The sequence below is a fragment of the Petromyzon marinus genome, chromosome 77 (assembly GCF_048934315.1).
Source record: "Petromyzon marinus isolate PM22_M1 ecotype Great Lakes invasive population chromosome 77, UKy_Petmar_22M1.pri1.0, whole genome shotgun sequence".
In the NCBI taxonomy this organism is placed as follows: Eukaryota; Metazoa; Chordata; class Hyperoartia; order Petromyzontiformes; family Petromyzontidae; genus Petromyzon; species Petromyzon marinus.
This window is the reverse complement of record NC_133743.1, coordinates 1,545,733-1,567,882: the sequence shown is the minus strand read 5'-3', so window position 1 is coordinate 1,567,882 and position 22,150 is coordinate 1,545,733. Positions and strand designations below refer to the sequence as shown.

The 22,150-nt window shown below is 55.0% G+C and overlaps 2 protein-coding genes across 2 annotated transcripts in view; both read left to right on the top strand.

Moving 5' to 3' along the window:
* LOC116958441 (branched-chain alpha-ketoacid dehydrogenase kinase) overlaps window positions 1–22,150 on the top strand; it is a 175,865-nt gene that overhangs the window by 63,799 nt on the left and 89,916 nt on the right. The gene's annotated exons all lie outside the window — the stretch shown is intronic.
* LOC116958437 (coronin-1B-like) overlaps window positions 3,389–22,150 on the top strand; it is a 54,535-nt gene continuing 35,773 nt past the window's right edge. The window contains exons 1-2 of the mRNA XM_032981036.2: window positions 3,389–3,640; window positions 21,292–21,628. Coding sequence (XP_032836927.2) covers window positions 21,428–21,628 — 201 coding nt within the window. The 5' untranslated portion in view covers window positions 3,389–3,640; window positions 21,292–21,427. The remainder of the gene's footprint in view (window positions 3,641–21,291; window positions 21,629–22,150) is intronic.

Genomic DNA, 22,150 nt, shown 5'->3' with positions numbered 1-22,150 from the left:
AGATGTTGACTACCTCGCCTGGTCTACAGGAGGTCCCGTGGGTTCGATTACCCTGAGAGATGTTGACTACCTCGCCTGGTCTACAGGAGGTCTCGTGGGTTCGATTAGCCTGAGAGATGTTGACTACCTCGCCTGGTCTACAGGAGGTCTCGTGGGTTCGATTACCCTGAGAGATGTTGACTACCTCGCCTGGTCTACAGGAGGTCCCGTGGGTTCGATTAGCCTGAGAGATGTTGACTACCTCGCCTGGTATACAGGAGGTCGTGGGTTCGATTCGCCTGAGAGATGTTGACTACCTCGCCTGGTCTACAGGAGGTCGTGGGTTCGATTACCCTGAGAGATGTTGACTACCTCGCCAGGTGTGCAGGAGGTCGTGGGTTCGATTACACTGAGAGATGTTGACTACCTCGCCTGGTATACAGGAGGTCGTGGGTTCGATTACACTGAGAGATGTTGACTACCTCGCCTGGTATACAGGAGGTCCCGTGAGTTCGATTACCCTGAGAGATGTTGACTACCTCGCCTGGTATACAGGAGGTCGTGGGTTCGATTACCCTGAGAGATGTTGACTACCTCGCTTGGTCTACAGGAGGTCGTGGGTTCGATTACCCTGAGAGATGTTGCCTACCTCGCCTGGTATACAGGAGGTCGTGGGTTCGATTAGCCTGAGAGATGTTGACTATCTCGCCTGGTCTACAGGAGGTCGTGGGTTCGATTACCCTGAGAGATGTTGACTACCTCGCCTGGTATACAGGAGGTCGCGTGGGTTCGATTACCCTGAGAGATGTTGACTACCTCGCCTGGTCTACAGGAGGTCTCGTGGGTTCGATTAGCCTGAGAGATGTTGACTACCTTGCCTGGTCTACAGGAGGTCTCGTGGGTTCGATTACCCTGAGAGATGTTGACTACCTCGCCTGGTATACAGGAGGTCGTGAGTTCGATTACCCTGAAAGATGTTGATTACCTCCCCCGGTATACAGGAGGTCTCGTGGGTTCGATTAGCCTGAGAGATGTTGACTACCTCGCCTGGTCTACAGGAGGTCTCGTGGGTTCGATTAGCCTGAGAGATGTTGACTACCTCGCCTGGTCTACAGGAGGTCCCGTGGGTTCGATTACCCTGAGAGATGTTGACTACCTCGCCTGGTCTACAGGAGGTCTCGTGGGTTCGATTAGCCTGAGAGATGTTGACTACCTCGCCTGGTCTACAGGAGGTCTCGTGGGTTCGATTACCCTGAGAGATGTTGACTACCTCGCCTGGTCTACAGGAGGTCCCGTGGGTTCGATTACCCTGAGAGATGTTGACTACCTCGCCTGGTAAACAGGAGGCCGTGAGTTCGATTACCCTGAAATATGTTGATTACCTCGCCTGGTCTACAGGAGGTCTCGTGGGTTCGATTAGCCTGAGAGATGTTGACTACCTCGCCTGGTATACAGGAGGTCGTGGGTTCGATTCGCCTGAGAGATGTTGACTACCTCGCCTGGTCTACAGGAGGTCGTGGGTTCGATTACCCTGAGAGATGTTGACTACCTCGCCAGGTGTGCAGGAGGTCGTGGGTTCGATTACACTGAGAGATGTTGACTACCTCGCCTGGTATACAGGAGGTCGTGGGTTCGATTACACTGAGAGATGTTGACTACCTCGCCTGGTATACAGGAGGTCCCGTGAGTTCGATTACCCTGAGAGATGTTGACTACCTCGCCTGGTATACAGGAGGTCGTGGGTTCGATTACCCTGAGAGATGTTGACTACCTCGCTTGGTCTACAGGAGGTCGTGGGTTCGATTACCCTGAGAGATGTTGCCTACCTCGCCTGGTATACAGGAGGTCGTGGGTTCGATTAGCCTGAGAGATGTTGACTATCTCGCCTGGTCTACAGGAGGTCGTGGGTTCGATTACCCTGAGAGATGTTGACTACCTCGCCTGGTATACAGGAGGTCCCGTGGGTTCGATTACCCTGAGAGATGTTGACTACCTCGCCTGGTCTACAGGAGGTCTCGTGGGTTCGATTAGCCTGAGAGATGTTGACTACCTCGCCTGGTCTACAGGAGGTCTCGTGGGTTCGATTACCCTGAGAGATGTTGACTACCTCGCCTGGTATACAGGAGGTCGTGAGTTCGATTACCCTGAAAGATGTTGATTACCTCGCCCGGTATACAGGAGGTCTCGTGGGTTCGATTAGCCTGAGATATGTTGACTACCTCGCCTGGTCTACAGGAGGTCGTGGGTTCGATTAGCCTGAGAGATGTTGACTACCTCGCCAGGTATACAGGAGGTCGTGGGTTCGATTAGCCTGAGAGATGTTGACTATCTCGCCTGGTCTACAGGAGGTCGTGGGTTCGATTACCCTGAGAGATGTTGACTACCTCGCCTGGTCTACAGGAGGTCCCGTGGGTTCGATTACCCTGTGAGATGTTGACTACCTCGCTAGGTATACAGGAGGTCCCGTGGGTTCGATTACCCTGAGAGATGTTGACTACCTCGCCCGGTCTACAGGAGGTCCCGTGGGTCCTGCTGTATATTTCCCACGTGACGGTGACCCCCACGTGACAATTCCTTTTCACTGCTGCAGATGTTCCAAACGATATCGGACACTTGCTATTGTGTCTGTGTCTATTGTGCTGTTGTTGTTGTTGTGTCTGTGTCTATTGTGTTGTTGTGTCTATTGTGTTGTTGTTGTGAGATATCTGTGACAAAAAGAGCTTAATAGCTCATCGGATTGCTCCTGCAGTATAAATAAATAAATAACAATATTCTGAGTGGGCGTGGTGTAGGTTAATGAGGGCGTGGCGTATGTTAAAGCGGGCGCGGTGTAGGGAGTGGGCGTGGTTTAAGGAAGAGTGGGTGTGGTATATGTTAAAGTGGGCGTGGTGTAAGGAAGAGTAGGCGTGGTGTAGTTTAAAGTCGGCGTGGTGCAGTTTAAAGTGGGCGTCGTGCAGGTTAAAGTGGGCGTGATGTAGTTTAAAAGTGGGCGTGGTGTGTGTGGGGTGGGAGGGGGTCTCACCCCACCCTCATTTCAAATCCTGGGCGTTGGTGTTGGGAGTGGGCGTAGTGTAGTTTAAAGTGGGCGTGGTATAGTTCAAAGTAGGCGTGGTGTAGGGAGGGCGTGGTGCAGGGAGGGAGTAGGCGTGGTGTAGTTCAAAGTGGGCGTGGTATAGTTCAAAGTGGGCGTGGTGTAGGGAGGGCGTGGGCGTTGGTGCAGTGATGGAGTGAGGCGTGGTGTAGTTCAAAGTGGGCGTGGTGTAGTTCAAAGTGGGCGTGGTGTAGGGAGGGCGTGGGCGTGGTGCAGGGAGGTAGTGGGCGTGGTGCAGGGTGGGAGTGGGCGTGGTGTAGTTCAAAGTGGGCGTGGTGTAGTTCAAAGTGGGCGTGGTGTGTGTATGGTGGGGGTGTCTCACCCTCACCCCACCCACCAACACCACCACAGTTCCGTTTCAAACCTCGGGCGTCAGCGATCGACGTCGTCCGCCTGTCTCCCTGTCCGCCTGTCTCCCTGTCCGGCTGTCCCCCTGTCCGCCTGTCTCCCTGTCCGCCTGTCCCCCTGTCCGTCGCCGCTTCTCCTCCACGGCCTCCACCGCTTCGAGACATCTTCCCCAGGGTGCCTTGCCCTGCACTGCCCTGCACCGCCCTGCACCGCTGTTTGCAGGTGAGACCACCACACCCACCCACTCACTCATCCACTCACTCACCCACCCACTCACTCATTCACCCGCTCACCCACTCACTCACCCACTCACTCACCCACCCACTCACTCATTCACCCGCTCACCCACTGACTCACTCACTCACCCACTCACTCACCCACTCACCACCCACTCACTCACCCACTCACCACTCACCCACCCACCCACTCACCCACCCACCCACTCACCCACCCACCCACTCACCCACCCACCCACTCACCCACCCACCCACTCACCCACCCACCCACTCACCCACCCACTCACCCACCCACCCACCCACTCACCCACCCACCCACTCACCCACCCACCCACTCACCCACCCACTCACCCACCCACTCATCCACCCACCCACTTCCCCACTCACCCACCCCCCCCCACTCACCCACCCACTCCCCCACTCACTCACCCACTCACTCACCCACTCACTCACCACTCACCCACTCACTCACCACTCACCCACTCACTCACCACTCACCCACTCACTCACCACTCACCACTCACTCACCCACCCACTCACTCACCCACCCACCCACTCACTACTCACCCACCCACTCACTCACCCACCCACCCACTCACTCACCCACTTATCCACCCACCCACTCACTCACCCACCCACCCACCAACTCACTCACCCACTCACTCACCACTCACTCACCACTCACTCACCCACCCACTCACTCACTCACCCACCCACTCACTCACCCACCCACTCACTCACCCACCCACCCACTCACTACTCACCCACCCACCCACTCACTCACCCACTCACTCACTCACCCACCCACTCACTCACTCACCCACCCACCCACCCACTCACCCACCCACTCACCCACCCACTCACTCACCCACCCACTCACCCACCCATCCACTCACTCACTCACTCACCCACTCACTCACTCACCCACCCACTCACTCACTCACCCACTCACCCACCCACTCACCCACCCACTCACCCTCTCACTCACCCACTCACCCACCCACCCACTCACCCACCCACCCACTCACCCACCCACCCACTCACCCACCCACCCACTCACCCACCCACCCACTCACTCACCCACTCACCCACCCACCCACTCTTACCAGAACAACCACCACCTACCCACTAACCACACCAGCCGAGCCAAACTCGCTCCAGCTAAACCACCACCCCCACTCCTCCCTTGGTGGGTGAGTGAGAGGTGAGGGGAGTGGGTGAGTGGTGAGGGGAGTGGGTGGTGAGTGGGTGAGTGGTGAGGGGAGTGGGTGAGTGGTGAGGGGAGTTGGTGAGTGGGTGGTGAGTGGGTGAGTGGTGAGGGGAGTGGGTGAGTGGTGAGGTGAGTGGTGAGGGGAGTGGGTGAGTGGTGAGGGGAGTGGGTGAGTGGGTGGGTGAGTGGTGAGGGGAGTGGATGGTGAGTGGGTGAGTGATGAGGGGAGTGAGTGAGTGGTGAGGGGAGTGAGTGAGTGGTGAGGGGAGTGGGTGAGTGGTGAGGGGAGTGGGTGAGTGGATGGTGAGTGGGTGAGTGAGTGGGTGAGTGATGAGGGGAGTGGGTGGGTGAGTGAGTGGTGAGGGGGAGTGAGTGAGTGGTGAGGTGAGTGAGTGAGTGGTGAGGTGAGGGCAGTGAGTGAGTGGTGAGGTGAGTGGTGGGTGATTGGTGGGTGAGTGAGTGAGTGGTGAGGGGAGTGAGTGAGTGAGTGGTGAGGGGAGTGAGTGACTGGGTGAGTGACTGGGTCAGTAGGCGACTCGCCCTGCCAGGAATTCCCCGGTATCCACCCCGACCACCCCCACCACCACCAACCACCCTTTTTAGCCGGGAGGAAGCGACCCTTGCCGGGCGGAGGACGTCCAGGCAAGACAGGGGGGGCCCGCGGATCGGTGCTAGGCCTCGAATTGTTTTGTGTGCTGGTTTGATGGTGGTGGTGGTGGTGCTGTGGGTTGGTGGTGCTGTAGTTGTTGGATTGGTGGTGGTGGTAGTGGTGTGGCTCTCCCGTCCGCCTTTGTCTCTCCCTGTCTCGTGGCGTCTACTGAGGCTAGCTGGCGGGAGAGAGAGATGGGGCGGTAGGGGGGGGGTAGTACGGGCGTGGCCCTCGTGGTGGTGGGGAGGGAGGGAGAGGTAGGGGAAGCGTCCCGGCCGTCTTTGTCTTTCCTCTGTTGTTAGTGGGGGGGGGAGGTCTGTGGGGGTGGAGTGGGGGGCGCTACCCCCCCCCACCACCCAGAATCTTTCCCGAGGTAGGTGTCAGTGTGTGTGGGTGAGTGTGTGTGTGGGGTGTGTGGGTGTCTCTGTGTGTGTGTGGGTGGTGTGTGTGGGTGAGTGTCTTGTGTGTATGGGTGTGTGGGTGAGTGTCCGTGTGTATGGGTGTGTGGGTGAGTGTCCGTGTGTATGGGTGTGTGGGTGAGTGTCCGTGTGTGTGGGTGTCTCTGTGTGTGTGTGGGTGGTGTGTGTGGGTGTCTCTGTGTGTGTGTGGGTGGTGTGTGTGGGTGAGTGTCTTGTGTGTGTCTGTATGTGTGTGTGTCTGTATGTATGTGTGGGTGAGTGCCCGTGTGTGTCTGTGTGTGGGTGGTGTGTGTGGGTGGTGTGTGTGGGTGTCTCTGTGTGTGTGTGTCTGTATGTGTGTGTGTCTGTATGTGTGGGTGAGTGTCCGTGTGTGGGTGGTGTGTGTGTGTCTTGTGTGTGGGTGGTGTGTGTGGGTGAGTGTCCGTGTGTGTGGTTTGTGTGGGTGTCTGTGTGGGTGTCTGTGTGTGTGGATGTCTGTATGTGTGGGTGAGTGTACGTGTGTGTGTGTGTGTCTGTATGTGTGTCTGGTGTGTGTCTGTGTGTGTGTCTGTGTGTGTAGGTGGTGTGTGTGGGTGGTGTGTGTGGGTGGCGTGTGTGAGTGGTGTGTGTGGGTGGTGTGTGTGGGTGGTTTGTGTCTCTGTGTGTGTGGGTGGCGTGTGTGGGTGATGTGTGTGTGGTGTGTGTGTGGGTGGTGTGTGTGTGTGGGTGTCTCTGTGTGTGTGTGGGTGGTGTGTGTGGGTGTGGTGTGTGTGGGTGTGTGTGGGTGTGGTGTGTGCGAGTGGTGTGTGGGTGGTGTGTGTGGATGGTGTGTGTGGGTGTCTCTGTGTGGATGGTGTGTGTGGGTGTCTCTGTGTGGATGGTGTGTGTGGTGTGTGTGCGGGTGGTGTGTGGGTGGTGTGTGTGGGTGGTGTGTGTGTGTGGGTGGTGTGTGTGTGTGTGGTGTGTGTGTGGGTGGTGTATGTCTGGTTTGTGTGGGTGGTGTGTGTGTGTGTCTGTGTGGGTGTGTGTGTGGGTGGTGTGTGTGGGTGGTGTGTGTGTCTGTGTGTAGGTGGTGTGTGTATCTTGTGTGTGTCTGTGTGTGTCTTGTGTGTTTGTGGGTGCCTGTGTGTGTGAATGTCTGTATGTGTGGGTGAGTGTCCGTGTGTGTTTGTGGGTGTCTGTGTGTGTGGGTGTGTCTTGTGTGTCTGTGTGTTTGTGGGTGTGTGTGTGTGTGTCTGTGTGTGTCTGTATGTGTGGGTGTCTCTGTGTGTGTGTCTGTGTGTGTGGGTGTCTCTGTGTGTCTGTCTGTATGTGTGGGTGTCTCTGTGTGTGTGTCTGTATGTGTGGGTGTCTCTGTGTGTGTGTGGGTGGTGTGTGGGTGTGTCTTTGCACACAAATACGTGTATGTTTGTGGGTGTCTGTGTGTGTGTGGGTGTGTCTTCAGTGTGTCTGTGGCTGTGTGTGTGGGTGTGTCTCAGTGACAGCGATTATCTGGTACCGGTTCTGGGCCTCCCCTAGATCGACTCAGCCTCAAATGAGTAACCTGGTGTAGTGGTGGTGGTGTAGGAAACATCGCTACTGGGGGAGAGACAAAGGCGGCCGGGCGTGGTGGTAGTGCTGGCCACCCACCCCCTCTGTGTGTAGCCACAGTGCCGGTAGCCTCCATAGACGCTGCTGCTGCTACTCGCTACTAGCAGCACTTGCCCCTACAGCCCTGTTAGAAGCTACCTGGGGGAGCTTTGTCTGTGTGTCATAGGTGGTGCTACTCGCTACTAGCAGCACTTGCCCCTACAGCCCTGTTAGAGGCTACCTGGGGGAGCTTTGTCTGTGTGTGTCATAGGTGGTGCTACTCGCTACTAGCAGCACTTGCCCCTACAGCCCTGCTAGAGGCTACCTGGGGGAGCTTTGTCTGTGTGTGCATCATAGGTGGTGCTACTCGCTACTAGCAGCACTTGCCCCTACAGCCCTGTTAGAGGCTACCTGGGGGAGCTTTGTCTGTGTGTGCATCATAGGTGGTGCTACTCGCTACTAGCAGCACTTGCCCCTACAGCCCTGCTAGAGGCTACCTGGGGGAGCTTTGTTTGTGTGTGTATCAGAGGCGGTGCTTCTCGCTACTGACAGCACCGTGACCACCCCCGTGACCACTACGTCATGGGAGCGGTCACGTGGTGAGATATTAACGACCTCGCCTGGTCTACAGGAGGTCGTGGGTTCGATTACCCTGAGAGATGTTGACTACCTCGCCTGGTCTACAGGAGGTCGTGGGTTCGATTACCCTGAGAGATGTTGACTACCTCGCCTGGTCTACAGGAGGTCGTGGGTTCGATTAGCCTGAGAGATGTTGACTACCTCGCCTGGTCTACAGGAGGTCGTGGGTTCGATTACCCTGAGAGATTTTGACTACCTCGCCTGGTCTACAGGAGGTCGTGGGTTCGATTAGCCTGAGAGATGTTGACTACCTCGCCTGGTATACAGGAGGTCGTGGGTTCGATTACCCTGAGAGATGTTGACTGATAATTGTTTTTTTACCCTTTTATCTGTAAAAAAAGGTCTCAGTTTTGTTGCCAGATAAAAGGGTAAAAAAACAATTATCATATTTTGTTACTGGCAAATGAGGTTTCCAATGGTGTAAATTCTTACCCCGAGCTCTCATACTCTGATGGTGCATTGCCTTTGAGTTGTGCGCCTTTTGGCGTCTTCTGGTCCAACACCAACGTGAGACGAGGCTCTAAAGAAAGCTGTCTCGGGTGTGGACCAATCAATTTCAAGGACAGTGCCACATACATTATCAGAGTTGTTGGTTTTTGTTTGCGTTCCGACCGCAGGTATTGTGGTCAATGTAAACATGACTCCTTGTCAAAAAAGGTGTCAGTTTTGTTGCCAGATAAAAGGGTAAAAAAACAATTATCATGTTTTGTTACTGGCAAATGAGGTTTCCAATGGAGATGTTGACTACCTCGCCTGGTATACAGGAGGTCGTGGGTTCGATTACCCTGAGAGATGTTGACTACCTCGCCTGGTATACAGGAGGTCGTGGGTTCGATTACCCTGAGAGATGTTGACTACCTCGCCTGGTCTACAGGAGGTCGTGGGTTCGATTACCCTGAGAGATGTTGACTACCTCGCCTGGTATACAGGAGGTCGTGGGTTCGATTACCCTGAGAGATGTTGACTACCTCGCCTGGTCTACAGGAGGTCGTGGGTTCGATTACCCTGAGAGATGTTGACTACCTCGCCTGGTCTACAGGAGGTCATGGGTTCGATTACCCTGAGAGATGTTGACTATGATAATTGTTTTTTTTACCCTTTTATCTTGCAACAAAACTGGCACCTTTTTTACAGATAAAAGGGTAAAAAAACAATTATCATATTTTGTTACTGGCAAATGAGGTTTCCAATGGAGATGTTGACTACCTCGCCTGGTCTACAGGAGGTCGTGGGTTCGATTAGCCTGAGAGATGTTGACTACCTCGCCTGGTCTACAGGAGGTCGTGGGTTCGATTAGTCTGAGAGATGTTGACTACCTCGCCTGGTCTACAGGAGGTCGTGGGTTCGATTAGCCTGAGAGATGTTGACTACCTCGCCTGGTCTACAGGAGGTCGTGGGTTCGATTACCCTGAGAGATGTTGACTACCTCGCCTGGTATACAGGAGGTCGTGGGTTCGATTACCCTGAGAGATGTTGACTACCTCGCCTGGTATACAGGAGGTCGTGGTGGTCTCTGCGTTGATTTTGTCTCTGGGCCCCCTCTGGTTTATCCCCTCTCCACGTTTTGAATCTGCGTCACACCACGCTGTGTTTAAGAGTTGTTTAGCTGCTGATGTAAATGTCCACGCTGTGACGATCATGATGACGATGATGACGACATCAGCCACGTGGTGAAGCTGCTTTCATTTGGTGACGTCCAGCAGGTCGCCTGTCTGATACACAGCTGCACCCTGGTAACACACAGACACACAGTCTAGTAGCGGATGGAGTGTCGTGATGATTATAAGGATGGTGTTGGTAACAAGGATGATGATGATGATGATGGTTGTGGTGATGATGATGATGGTCATCGTGATGAAGAAGATGATGGTGAAGATGGGTGTGGTGATGATGGTCGTGGTGATGATGGTCGTGGTGATGATGATGGAGATGATGACGGTGGTGGTGGCGGCGGCGGTGGCGATGATGGTGATGATGTTGGTGGTGAGGGTGGTGATAATGGTGGTGCTGGTGGTTGTGATGATGATGATGATGGTTGTGGTGATGATGATGATGGTCATCGTGATGGAAGAAGATGATGGTGATGATGGGTGTGGTGATGATGATGGTGGTGATGGCGGCGGTGGCGATGATGATGATGATGTTGGTGGTGGTGATGATGTTGGTGGTGAGGGTGGTGATAATGGTGGTGCTGGTGGTGATGATAATGGTGGTGCTGGTGGTGATGATAATGGTGGTGCTGGTGGTGATGATGATGATGATGGTTGTGGTGATGATGATGATGGTCATCGTGATAAAGAAGATGATGGTAATGATGGGTGTGGTGATGATGATGGTGGTGGTGATGATGGTCGTGGTGATGATGATGGTGGTGGTGGCGATGATGGTGATGATGTTGGTGGTGGTGGTGAGGGTGGTGATAATGGTGGTGCTGGTGGTGATGATGATGATGGTGGCGGTGATGGCGATGATGGTAGTCAAGAGGAAGTCGCCCGTCTCTTGGGGAGTGATGGCGCTGCGGTTAGCGCGAATGTTCCCTTGACAATTTCCAAATTTCCGGGCCCTCCTCAGAGGCGGTCCTGAAAGGTTGAGGTCATCCTGCGATGTCGTGGCCCAGAGTCTGGCACAACAGTCAGCCGCAACGTCTGGCCACAACGTCTGGCCACAACGGCTGGCCACAACGTCTGGCCAATGGCTGGCCAATGTCTGGCCAGTATCTGGCCAGTGTTCGGCCAATGTCTGGCCAATGTTTGGCCAATGTCTGGCCAATGTTGGCCAATGTTTGACAAATGTCTGGCCAGTATCTGGCCAATGTTTTGCCAATGTCTGGCCAATGTCTGGCCAGTGTCTGGCCAATGTCTGGCTCGTCTCTGGCCAATGTATGGCCAATGTTTGGCCAATGTCTGGCCAGTGTCTGGCCAGTATCTGGCCAATGTTTGGCCAGTGTCTGGCCAATGTTTGGCCAATGTCTGGCCAGTATCTGGCCAATGTCTGGCCAATGTTTTGCCAATGTCTGGCCAGTGTTTGGCCAGTGTCTGGCCAATGTCTGGCCAATGTCTGGCCAATGTCTGGCTCGTCTCTGGCCAATGTCTGGCCAATGTTTGGCCAATGTTTGGCCAATGTCTGGCCAACGTCTGGCCAGTGTTTAGTCAATGTCTGTCCACTGTCTGGCCAGTGTCTGGCCAATGTTTGGCCAGTGTCTGGCCAATGTTTGGCCAGTTTCTGGCCAATGTCTGGCTAATGTCTGGCCAACGTCTGGCCAACGTCTGGCTAATGTTTGGCCAGTGTCTGGCCACAACGTCCGGCACACACGCACACTGTCACATGCACACGCATACACTGTCACACACACGCACACACGCACACACACACATACCTGATACCTGACTACACGCGTACGTGACGCGAGCATACCTGACTGGGCGTGTGGGTGTGACAGTGTGTGTGTGTGTGACAGTGTGTGTGACAGTGTGTGGGTGTGTAGCTGTGTGTGTGTGATGTGTGTGTGTGACTGTGTGGGTGTGTAGCTGTGTGTGTGTGACAGTGTGTGGGTGTGTAGCTGTGTGTGTGTGATGTGTGTGTGTGACTGTGTGGGTGTGTAGCTGTGTGTGTGTGACAGTGTGTGGGTGTGTGTGTGTGTGTGACTGTGTTTGTGGGTGTGGGTGTGTGTGGGTGTGACTGTGTGGGTGTATGTGTGGGTGTGTGTGTGTGTGACTGTGTGGGTGTATGTGTGGGATTGTGTATCAGTGTGTGGGGGTGTGTGTGAAAGTGTATATGTGTGTGTGACAGTGTGTGTATCTGTGTGTGTGGGGGTGTGTGTGTATCAGTGTGTGTGTGACAGTGTGTGTGGGTGTGTGTGTTTGAAAGTGCATGTGTGTGTGACTGTGTGTGTGTCTGTGTGTGTGCGTCTGTGTGTGCGTCTGTGTGTGTGTCTGTGTGTGTGTGTCTGTGTGTGTGTGTGTCTGTGTGTGTGTCTGTGCGATGATGTCACTGTGTAGCGTTTTGACCGCGTTGTCATGCTTGAGGCTGTGGTCACAGCTGTCACCACTTGATATCATCACCACCATCACCACTATCGTCACCACCATCATCATCACCTCCACCATCATCATCACCATCAACACCACCACCATCATCAACTTGTGCACACGCGTGTGTACGTGTGTGTATACGTGTGTGTACGTGTGTGCGTGCATGTGTGTTAGTGTGTGTGTGTGTGTACATGTGTGTGTTAGTGTGTGTACGTGTGTGTGTACATGTGTGTGTGTGCGTGCATGTGTGCATATGTTAGTGTGTGTGCGTGTGTGTGTGTTAGTGTGTGTACGTGTGTGTGTGTACATGTGTGTGTACGTGTGTGTGTACGTGTGTGTGTGCGTGCATGTGTGCATATGTTAGTGTGTGTGCGTGTGTGTGTGTTAGTGTGTGTACGTGTGTGTGTGTACATGTGTGTGTGTACATGTGTGTGTGTGCGTGCATGTGTGCATGTGTTAGTGTGTGTGTGTGCGTGTGTTAGTGTGTGTGTGTTAGTGGGTGTACGTGTGTGTGTGTACATGTGTGTGTTAGTGTGTGTACATGTGTGTGTGTACATGTGTGTGTGTTAGTGTGAGTGCCACTCTAATCTGTGCCTCCACACGCGTGCAGAAGGAAGTGGTCACTGACCCCACGTGAGAGAGTGTGTTAGTGTGTGTGCGTGTATGTGTGTGCGTGTATGTGTGTGCTTGTACGCGTGTGCGTGTGTACGTGTGTGTGCGTGCGTGCGTGTGTGTGTACGTGTGTGTACGTGTGTATACATGTGTGCGTGTGTGTGTGTGTACGCGTGTGTACGTGTGTGTACGTGGACAGTGCTGTGGGGGGAGGGCCAATTCCGATTGGCCCCTCCTCTCATAGCATCTGTGACCACCACAGTGGCTAAACGGGGGCTCTGGACGAGTGCGAGGGGCTGGTAACCCCTCCACCTTCAACATTTTTACCACGAAACAACGAATAAAAAATTTAACTAATAAGCTTGTGCCGGAGTCCCCAGCGGGACAGGCGTCTATGACGTCTCCTGGCCAAGCCCCAATTGGCGGAGCCAGGAGATTGAATTTCTACCCTCGGGGCTCCTCCAGAAACAACGAAAAGCCACTATGTGTGGCCACGTGGAATGTTCGAACGCTCACTGCGGAGGAGAGGCTGCCACTCCTCTGTCGGGAGCTGGACCGGTACCGCCTGGATCTCTGTGGCATTCAGGAGGTCCGGTGGACCGGCTCTGCCTCCTGCCACCACGAGGGGTGGACAGTCCTCTACTCGGGGCAGCAGACTGCCAAACAACAGGGTGTGGCTCTTCTTTTGAACAGAAGAATGAAGGGGGCGTGGGAGCGTGGCGGTAAGGTGTGGGAAGCTGTAAGCCCCAGGCTACTTTGGGCTCGCCTTCCCATCAACCGGAGGCGAGGAGTGGTGGTCGTGGTTACTTATGCCCCCACCGAAGATGAACATCCGTGGAGGGATGCAGGCAATGCCGATGAGTCAGATGCCTTCTATGACCTCCTGTCACAGGTGCTGGCTAAAGTGGCCCCTCGGGATAGAGTCATCTTGTTGGGTGACTTCAATGCCCGAGTTGGTCATGATGCTGGCACCTGGTCTGGAGTGATTGGAGGGCAAGGGCCAGATCAGCTCCATAACAACAGTAGGAGGCTGCTAGATATTTGTGCAGCCCATGGGCTTGTAATTACCAACACGCTGTTCCGGCATCGGTGCATCCACACAACATCACGGATGCATGCCGGGTCCAAGCAAAAACATCTGCTGGACTACATAGTGACGGAACAGCGGATGCGAGCCCATGTCCTTGACACCAGGACCTACCGTGGAGCTGATCTGCCCTCTGACCATTGACTAGTCATCTGTAAGATGCGCCTGCCATTCTTCCACTCCGGTGGTAGGTGTACACCCAGGACCCCATTCCAACCTAAAGTTGCCTGGTCTCAGTTATCTGATGGAAGTTGTATGCGAGAATTTCAATATCGCTTGCGGCTGGGGTTGGCATCGTCCCCCACTCCTCCTGTTGTCGAGGGGAAATGGGCGAGGTTTAGGACTGTGACTCATGCAGCTGCAATGGCTGCTTTGGGTACGCGGTCCAGACCTCCCCAGAGACCCTGGCTGACAGAGGAGGTGTTCAGGATAGTTGAGAAAAAGTGACAGGCCCACTGTCATCGGCTACAGAATCCCACGTCAGAGAATGAGGAGGCTTACCGCAGCCTTCGCTCGTAGGTTCGGAGAGCCGTGAGGCGCTGCAAGGATGGGTGGTGGTCGCTGGTTGCTGAGAAGATGGAGTCTGCCTCAGTGGCCCGCGATCACAAATCTCTATTTAACTCCATCTAAAAAGTAACCTGCAGTGCCACACCTATTACCATCATTAGGGGAAAAAACGGTGTTCCAATCTCCGACCCCCAGGAACAGGTTCGCAGATTTGCTGAGCATTTCTGTGAGGTCCTGTAGGAGGGGAAATCCCTCAGCCAGAAAAACATCGTGGCACAAAGTGGGATAACCCTGCTGAGGCTGCGGTGCCTCAAATATTGGAGGAAGTCACCCCCTGTGAGTAGCTGGCTGAGGTGCCATCTGTTGAGGAAGTACTGAAGGCGATCCAGAGTCTGAGACCAGGAAAGGCACCGGGCAGAGATGATCTCCCAAGCGAAATGCTGAGGGAGGGCGGCGTTTGTGCACAGACTGCCCTATATGACATCATAACAACAGTCTGGACCACTGGACGGGTTCCGCAGGATTGGAAGGATGCCCTGGTGGTCCCCCTCTGCTCACGATCATTAAGGACCTTCATGATGGTGAGCAGGCCCGGGTAAAACTACGTGGCCGGGAGTCAGAGCCATTCCCTGTACACCTTGGGGTGTGACAGGGATGTCCTCTGGCTCCCACATTATTTAACATTTATTTTGACCACGTAGTTCGTGAAGCCTTCAATAGCTGTACCAGGGGAATCTCCATTTGGTACAGATATAATGGGAAGCTGATCGATGCCCGGGTGCGGTCAAGGGATGGCTCCCTATTGCTCAACCACGTTATGTATGCCTTTATTTGGTTATAGCTGCTCATTCAGAGGAGGAGTTGGAGACGCTCCTGCTGAGACTGGAGCGTGCCACTAAGAGATGGTGCCTTACCATCAGCCCCACAAAAACTAAGCACCTGCCTGGGTATTTTGTACCATCGGACACTCCACCCCCACAACTCCCAATCGGTGATGGGGCAGTTGTGGAGAGAGTGGAGAGTTTCCCATACCTGGGCAGTGTGCTTATGACCGGCTCCAGTTTAACAGCAGAGGTCTCACTCCGAATCAGTCGAGCGGCAATATCTTTTCATCGATTGCGTAACGCTGTGTGGAAGCTCCCTGGTCTGTCGCTCCGCACTAAGCTTCAGGTTTTCTCGGCCACGGTCATTCCCTCCCTTCTCTACGCTTGCGAAACATGGACCCCCCTAATGGAACATCTTCGCCGGTTAAAAACATTTAGGCTGGCCTGCCTACGATCCATCCTGGGTTTGGCCGGGCTGGATTGTGTGAGGAGCTCACAAATCCTTGAAAGATCTGGGCAAGGTCCCATCGGTGAGCTCCTTTGGCAGGCAAGGCTGCGTTGGCTGGGTCATGTAGCCTGCATGCCCAGCCACCGCATGCCCAAACAGCTTTTGTTCGGCCGGATCGAGGGGGCTTAACGGGCGCGGCACGGGCTAGAGAAAAGATGGAGTGATGTGGTAGAGGAGGACGTGGAGCTGAGTGGACTTGTCGATGACTGGTACCAGCGGTGTCAAGATCGGCCACTGTGGAGGATGCTCGTGAAGGATGCTACTGGGCAGTTGGAGGCAGTCGCCCTCCAACAACAACGGAGGGCGGAGGAACGACGCTCATAACAACGAGCGGAGCGCCGGGTGGCTTAAGCACAGCAGGTTGGCACAGTAGGGGGCACAGGTGGTGCATCAGCCAGTCATCTCAGTCAGTCGACCCGTGGCACCTGGGTCTGCCCCGTGACCTGCCAGCGGGCGTTCAACACTTCACGTGGCCTCAAGTTGCACATGGCCTGGCACAAGCGTCGTGGTGACGTCACCGCCACTTGGTGGCGAATGGCGGTTATGTTATTTTATGTGCATGTGTGTGTGTACGTGTGTACGTGTGTGTGTGTGGACAAGTGTGTGTGTACGTGTGTGTGTGTGTATGAGTGTGTGTGTATGTGTGTATGTGTGTGGGGGAGCGATAGTGTGTGGGGAGCGATAGTGTAGCGGTTAGCGCTACGCTGCGCTATGAACCTGGCGACCCGGGTTCGATTCCTGCTCGCGGCCAACACCAGTGACGATTATCTGAACCGGTCCCGGGCCTCCCCTAGGTCGACTCAGCCTCAAATGAGTACCTGGTGCGGTGTGTAAACATTGCCACTAGGGAGACAAAGGCGGTCGGGCGTGGTGCTGGCCACCCACCCCCTCGTGTACCGTTCCGGCCTTAATAGGTGCTCGCTAACAGCACTTGCCCCTACAGTCTGTTAAGGTCATATGGGGGATCTTTGATGTGTGTGTATGTATGTGTGTGTGTATGTGTGTGCGTGCGTAGCAGGAAGTGGTCAGTGCAGACCGACACTCCTCCCCTGTTGTGTGGGTGAGCGGTGGTGCAGCAGTTGGTGCTACCACCCCACCACGACCACCACCACTACCACCACCACCACTACAACCACTACCACCACCTCCACTACCACCACCTCCACTACCACCACCACTACCACCACACCACCACTACCACCACCACTACAACCACTACCACCACCTCCACTACCACCACCACCATACCACCACCACTACCACCACCACTACAACCACTACCTCCACTACCACCACCACTAGCACCACACCACCAAGACCACCACCACTACCACCACCACTACAACCACTACCACCACCTCCACTACCACCACCTCCACTACCACCATCACTACCACCACACCACCACTACCACCACCACTACAACCACTACCACCACCTCCACTACCACCACCTCCACTACCACCGCCACTACCACCACACCACCACTACCACCACCACTACAACCACTACCTCTACTACCACTACCACCACTACCACTACTACCACCACTACCACCACCACTACCACTACTACCACCCCACCACTACCACCACTACCACTACTACCACCACTACCACCACCACTACCACTACTACCACCCCACCACTACCACCCCACCACTACCACCCCACCACTACCACCCCACCACTACCACCACCACTACCACCACCACTACAACCAATACCGCCACCTCCACTACCACCACTACCACCACACCACCACTACCACCACCACTACCACAGTGCCGGTAGCCTTCATAGACGCTGCTGCTGCTGCTACTCGCTACTACTGACAGCACTTGCCCCTACAGGCTGTGTTTTTTGCTGATCCTACACGGGACACCTTTGCCTGTGTGCGCTACGTCATTCGGCGCCTCTCACCTGTCTCACCTGTTAAGCTTCCGATCAAACAGAAGAGTCGGGGATAATGGTTACACACTCGCCGCTCCGTGTCTGTGTGTGTGTCGTGAGTCTCTGTTGCACTGTGTCGTGAGTCTATCGCTCACTGTGTGGTGATGAGACTACAGGTCTCTATGTGATGAGTCTATGGGTCTCTGTGTGTGATGAGTCTATGGGTCTCTGTGTGATGAGTCTGTGGGTCTCTGTGTGATGAGTCTGTGGGACTCTGTGTGTGGTCAGTCTATGGGTCTCTCTGTGTGATGAGTCTATGGGTTTCTGTGTGTGATGAGTCTATGGGTCTTTGTGTGTGGTGATGAGTCTATGGGTCTCTGTGTGTGGTGATGAGTCTATGGGCCTCTCTGTGTGTGATGAGTCTATGGGTCTTTGTGTGGTGATGAGTCTATGGGTCTTTGTGTGGTGATGAGTGTATGGGTCTCTGTGTGTGATGAGTCTATGGGTCTCTGTGTGTGGTGAGTCTATGGGTCTCTATGTGTGATGAGTCTATGGGTCTCTGTGTGATGAGTCTATGGGTCTCTCTGTGTGGTGATGAGTCTATGGGTCTACGTGTGATGAGTCTATGGGTCTCTGCTGTGTGGTGAGTCTATGGGTTTCTGTGTGTGGTGATGAGTCTATGGGTCTCTGTGTGTGGTGATGAGTCTATGGGTCTCTGTGTGGTGATGAGTGTATGGGTCTCTCTGTGTGCGATGAGTCTATGGGTCTTTGTGTGGTGATGAGTCTATGGGTCTCTGTGTGTGGTGATGAGTCTATGGGTCTCTGTGTGTGGTGATGAGTCTATGGCTCTCTGTGTGTGATGAGTCTATGGGTCTCTGTGTGTGGTGATGAGTCTATGGCTCTCTGTGTGTGATGAGTCTATGGCTCTCTGTGTGTGATGAGTCTATGGGTCTCTGTGTGTGGTGATGAGTCTATGGCTCTCTGTGTGTGATGAGTCTATGGCTCTCTGTGTGTGATGAGTCTATGGGTCTATGTGTGTGTGATGAGTTTATGGCTCTCTCTGTGTGATGGGTCTGTGACAGGGGGGTGGAGTGGTTAAGGGTGGTGGTGGTGACGGCTCAGGGTGTGGTCACGCACGGGTTAATCGTTCACCAACCCCCCCACACCACCAAAGACAAAGGTCCCCCGTGTAGCCTCGGCAAACTTGTCGGGGCAAGTGCTGTTAGTAGTTGCGAGTAGCAGCAGCAGCAGCATCGCCTCTGAAAGCTCCCGGCACACACAGAGGGGGTGGGTGGCCAGCGCCACGCCCGGCCGCCTTTGTCTCTCCCCCGTGGCCTTGTTTGCTACGCACCAGCACCAGGCACTCGTCACACAGAGACCCATAGACTCACCACTCAGAGAGACCCACAGAGACCCATAGACTCACCACTCACAGAGTCCCACAGAGACCCACAGAGACCCATAGACTCACCACTCACAGAGACCCACAGAGACCCATAGACTCACCACTCACAGAGTCCCACAGAGACCCACAGAGACCCATAGACTCACCACTACACAGAGACCCACAGAGACCCATAGACTGACCACTCACAGAGACCCACAGAGACCCACAGACTCACCACTCACAGAGACCCACAGAGACCCATAGACTCACCACTCACAGAGTCCCACAGAGACCCACAGAGACCCATAGACTCACCACTACACAGAGACCCACAGAGACCCACAGACTCACCACTCACAGAGACCCACAGAGACCCATAGACTCACCACTCACAGAGACCCACAGAGACCCATAGACTCACCACTCACAGAGACCCACAGAGACCCATAGACTCACCACTCACAGAGACCCACAGAGACCCATAGACTGACCACTCACAGAGACCCACAGAGACCCATAGACTCACCACTCGCAGAGACCCACAGAGACCCATAGACTCACCACTCGCAGAGCCCATAGACTCACCACTCACAGAGACCCATAGACTCACAGACCCATAGACTCACCACTCACAGAGACCCACAGAGACCCACAGAGACCCATAGACTCACCACTCACAGAGACCCACAGAGACCCATAGACTCACCACTCGCAGAGCCCATAGACTCACCACTCACAGAGACCCATAGACTCACAGACCCATAGACTCACCACTCACAGAGACCCACAGAGACCCACAGAGACCCATAGACTCACCACTCACAGAGACCCACAGAGACCCATAGACTCACCACTCACAGAGACCCACAGACTCATAGACCCATATACTCACCACTACACAGAGACTCACAGACCCATAGACACACCACTACACAGAGACCCACAGAGACCCACAGAGACCCATAGACTCACCACTCACAGTGACCCACAGAGACCCACAGAGACCCATAGACTCACAGACCCATAGGCTCACAGACCCATAGACTCGCCACTACACAGAGACCCATAGACCCATAGACTCACCACTACACAGACTCACAGACCCATAGACTCACCACTACACAGAGACTCACAGACCCATAGACTCACCACTACACAGAAACCCATAGACCCATAGACTCACCACTACACAGAGACCAACAGACCCATAGACTCACAGACCCATAGACTCACCACCACACAGAGACCCACAGACCCATAGATCCACAGAGCCATAGACTCACCACCACACAGAGACCCACAGACCCATAGACTCACAGAGACCCTTAGACTCACAGACCCATAGACTCACCACCTCACAGAGACCCACAGACCCATAGACTCACAGACCCATAGGCTTCACACCACACAGAGACCCATAGATCCACAGAGCCATAGACTCACCACCACACAGAGACCCACAGACCCATAGACTCACAGACCCTTAGACTCACCACCACACAGAGACCCAAAGACCCATAGACCCACAGACCCATAGACTCACCACCACACAGAGACCCACAGACCCACAGACTCACCACCACACACAGACCCATAGACTCACCACCACACAGAGACCCATAGACTCACCACCACACAGAGACCCTTAGACCCACAGAGACCCTTAGACTCACCACCACACAGAGACCCTTAGACCCACAGAGACCCTTAGACTCACCACCACACAGAGACCCACAGACCCATAGACCCACAGACCCACAGACTCACCACCACACACAGACCCATAGATTCACCACCACACACAGACCCATAGACTCACCACCACACAGAGACCCTTAGACCCACAGAGACCCTTAGACTCACCACCACACAGAGACCCACAGACCCATAGACCCACAGACCCACAGACTCACCACCACACACAGACCCATAGATTCACCACCACACACAGACCCATAGACTCACCACCACACAGAGACCCTTAGACCCACAGAGACCCTTAGACTCACCACCACACAGAGACCCACAGACCCATAGACCCACAGACCCATAGACTCACCACCACACAGAGACCCACAGACTCACCACCACACACAGACCCATAGATTCACCACCACACACAGACCCATAGACTCACCACCACACAGAGACCCTTAGACCCACAGAGACCCTTAGACTCACCACCACACAGAGACCCTTAGACCCCCACAGAGACCCCCACAGACCCCCACAGAGACCCACACAGAGACCCCCACAGAGACCCCCACAGAGACCCACCACAGAGACCCACAGATTCACATTCCCCACTTGTGTTTTCTCCCCAGCTCTACTTCGCAGGACCACCGCCACCGCCACCACCACCACCGCCACCACCACCACCGCCGGCACCACCCAAACCCAGCAGCAGCGGCGGCGGCAGCGGCAGCGGCGGCGGCGGCGGCGGTAGCAGCAGCGCTGGCGATGTCCTTCCGGCGAGTGGTGCGGCAGAGCAAGTTCCGGCACGTGTTTGGGCAGCCGGTGAAGAGCGACCAGTGCTACGATGACATCCGCGTCTCGCGAACCACCTGGGACTCGTCCTTCTGCGCCGTCAACCCCAAGTTCGTCGCCATCATCGTCGACGCCTCCGGGGGCGGAGCCTTCCTCGTGCTGCCCCTCTCCAAGGTAGCGGAGGGGTGGGGGGGGGTGGTGGGGTGGGTGGGGTGGGTGGGGGGGGCGGACAGCACGGACGGACGGCCTGGTGCGACTGGGGCCATAGCCAGCTCCTAGCGCTAGCAGCTAGGAGCTGGCTAGGGACAGGTGCCTAGCTCCTAGTGCTAGCTAGGAGCTGGCTAGGAGCTGGCTATGGCCAGGTGCCTAGCTCCTAGTGCTAGCAGCTAGGCACCTGGCCCTAGCCAACTAGGAGCTGGCTAGGGACAGGTGCCTAGCTCCTAGTGCTAGCTAGGGCCAGGTGCCTAGCGCTAGCTAGGTGTCTAGCTCCTAGCGCTTGCTAGGTGTCTAGCTCCTAGTGCTAGCAGCTAGGCCCAGGTGCCTAGCTCCTAGTGCTAGCTAGGAGCTAGGCCCAGGTGCCTAGCTCCTAGTGCTAGCTAGGTGTCTAGCTCCTAGTGCTAGCTAGGTGTCTAGCTCCTAGTGCTAGCTAGGTGTCTAGCTCCTAGTGCTAGCTAGGTGCCTAGCTCCTAGTGCTAG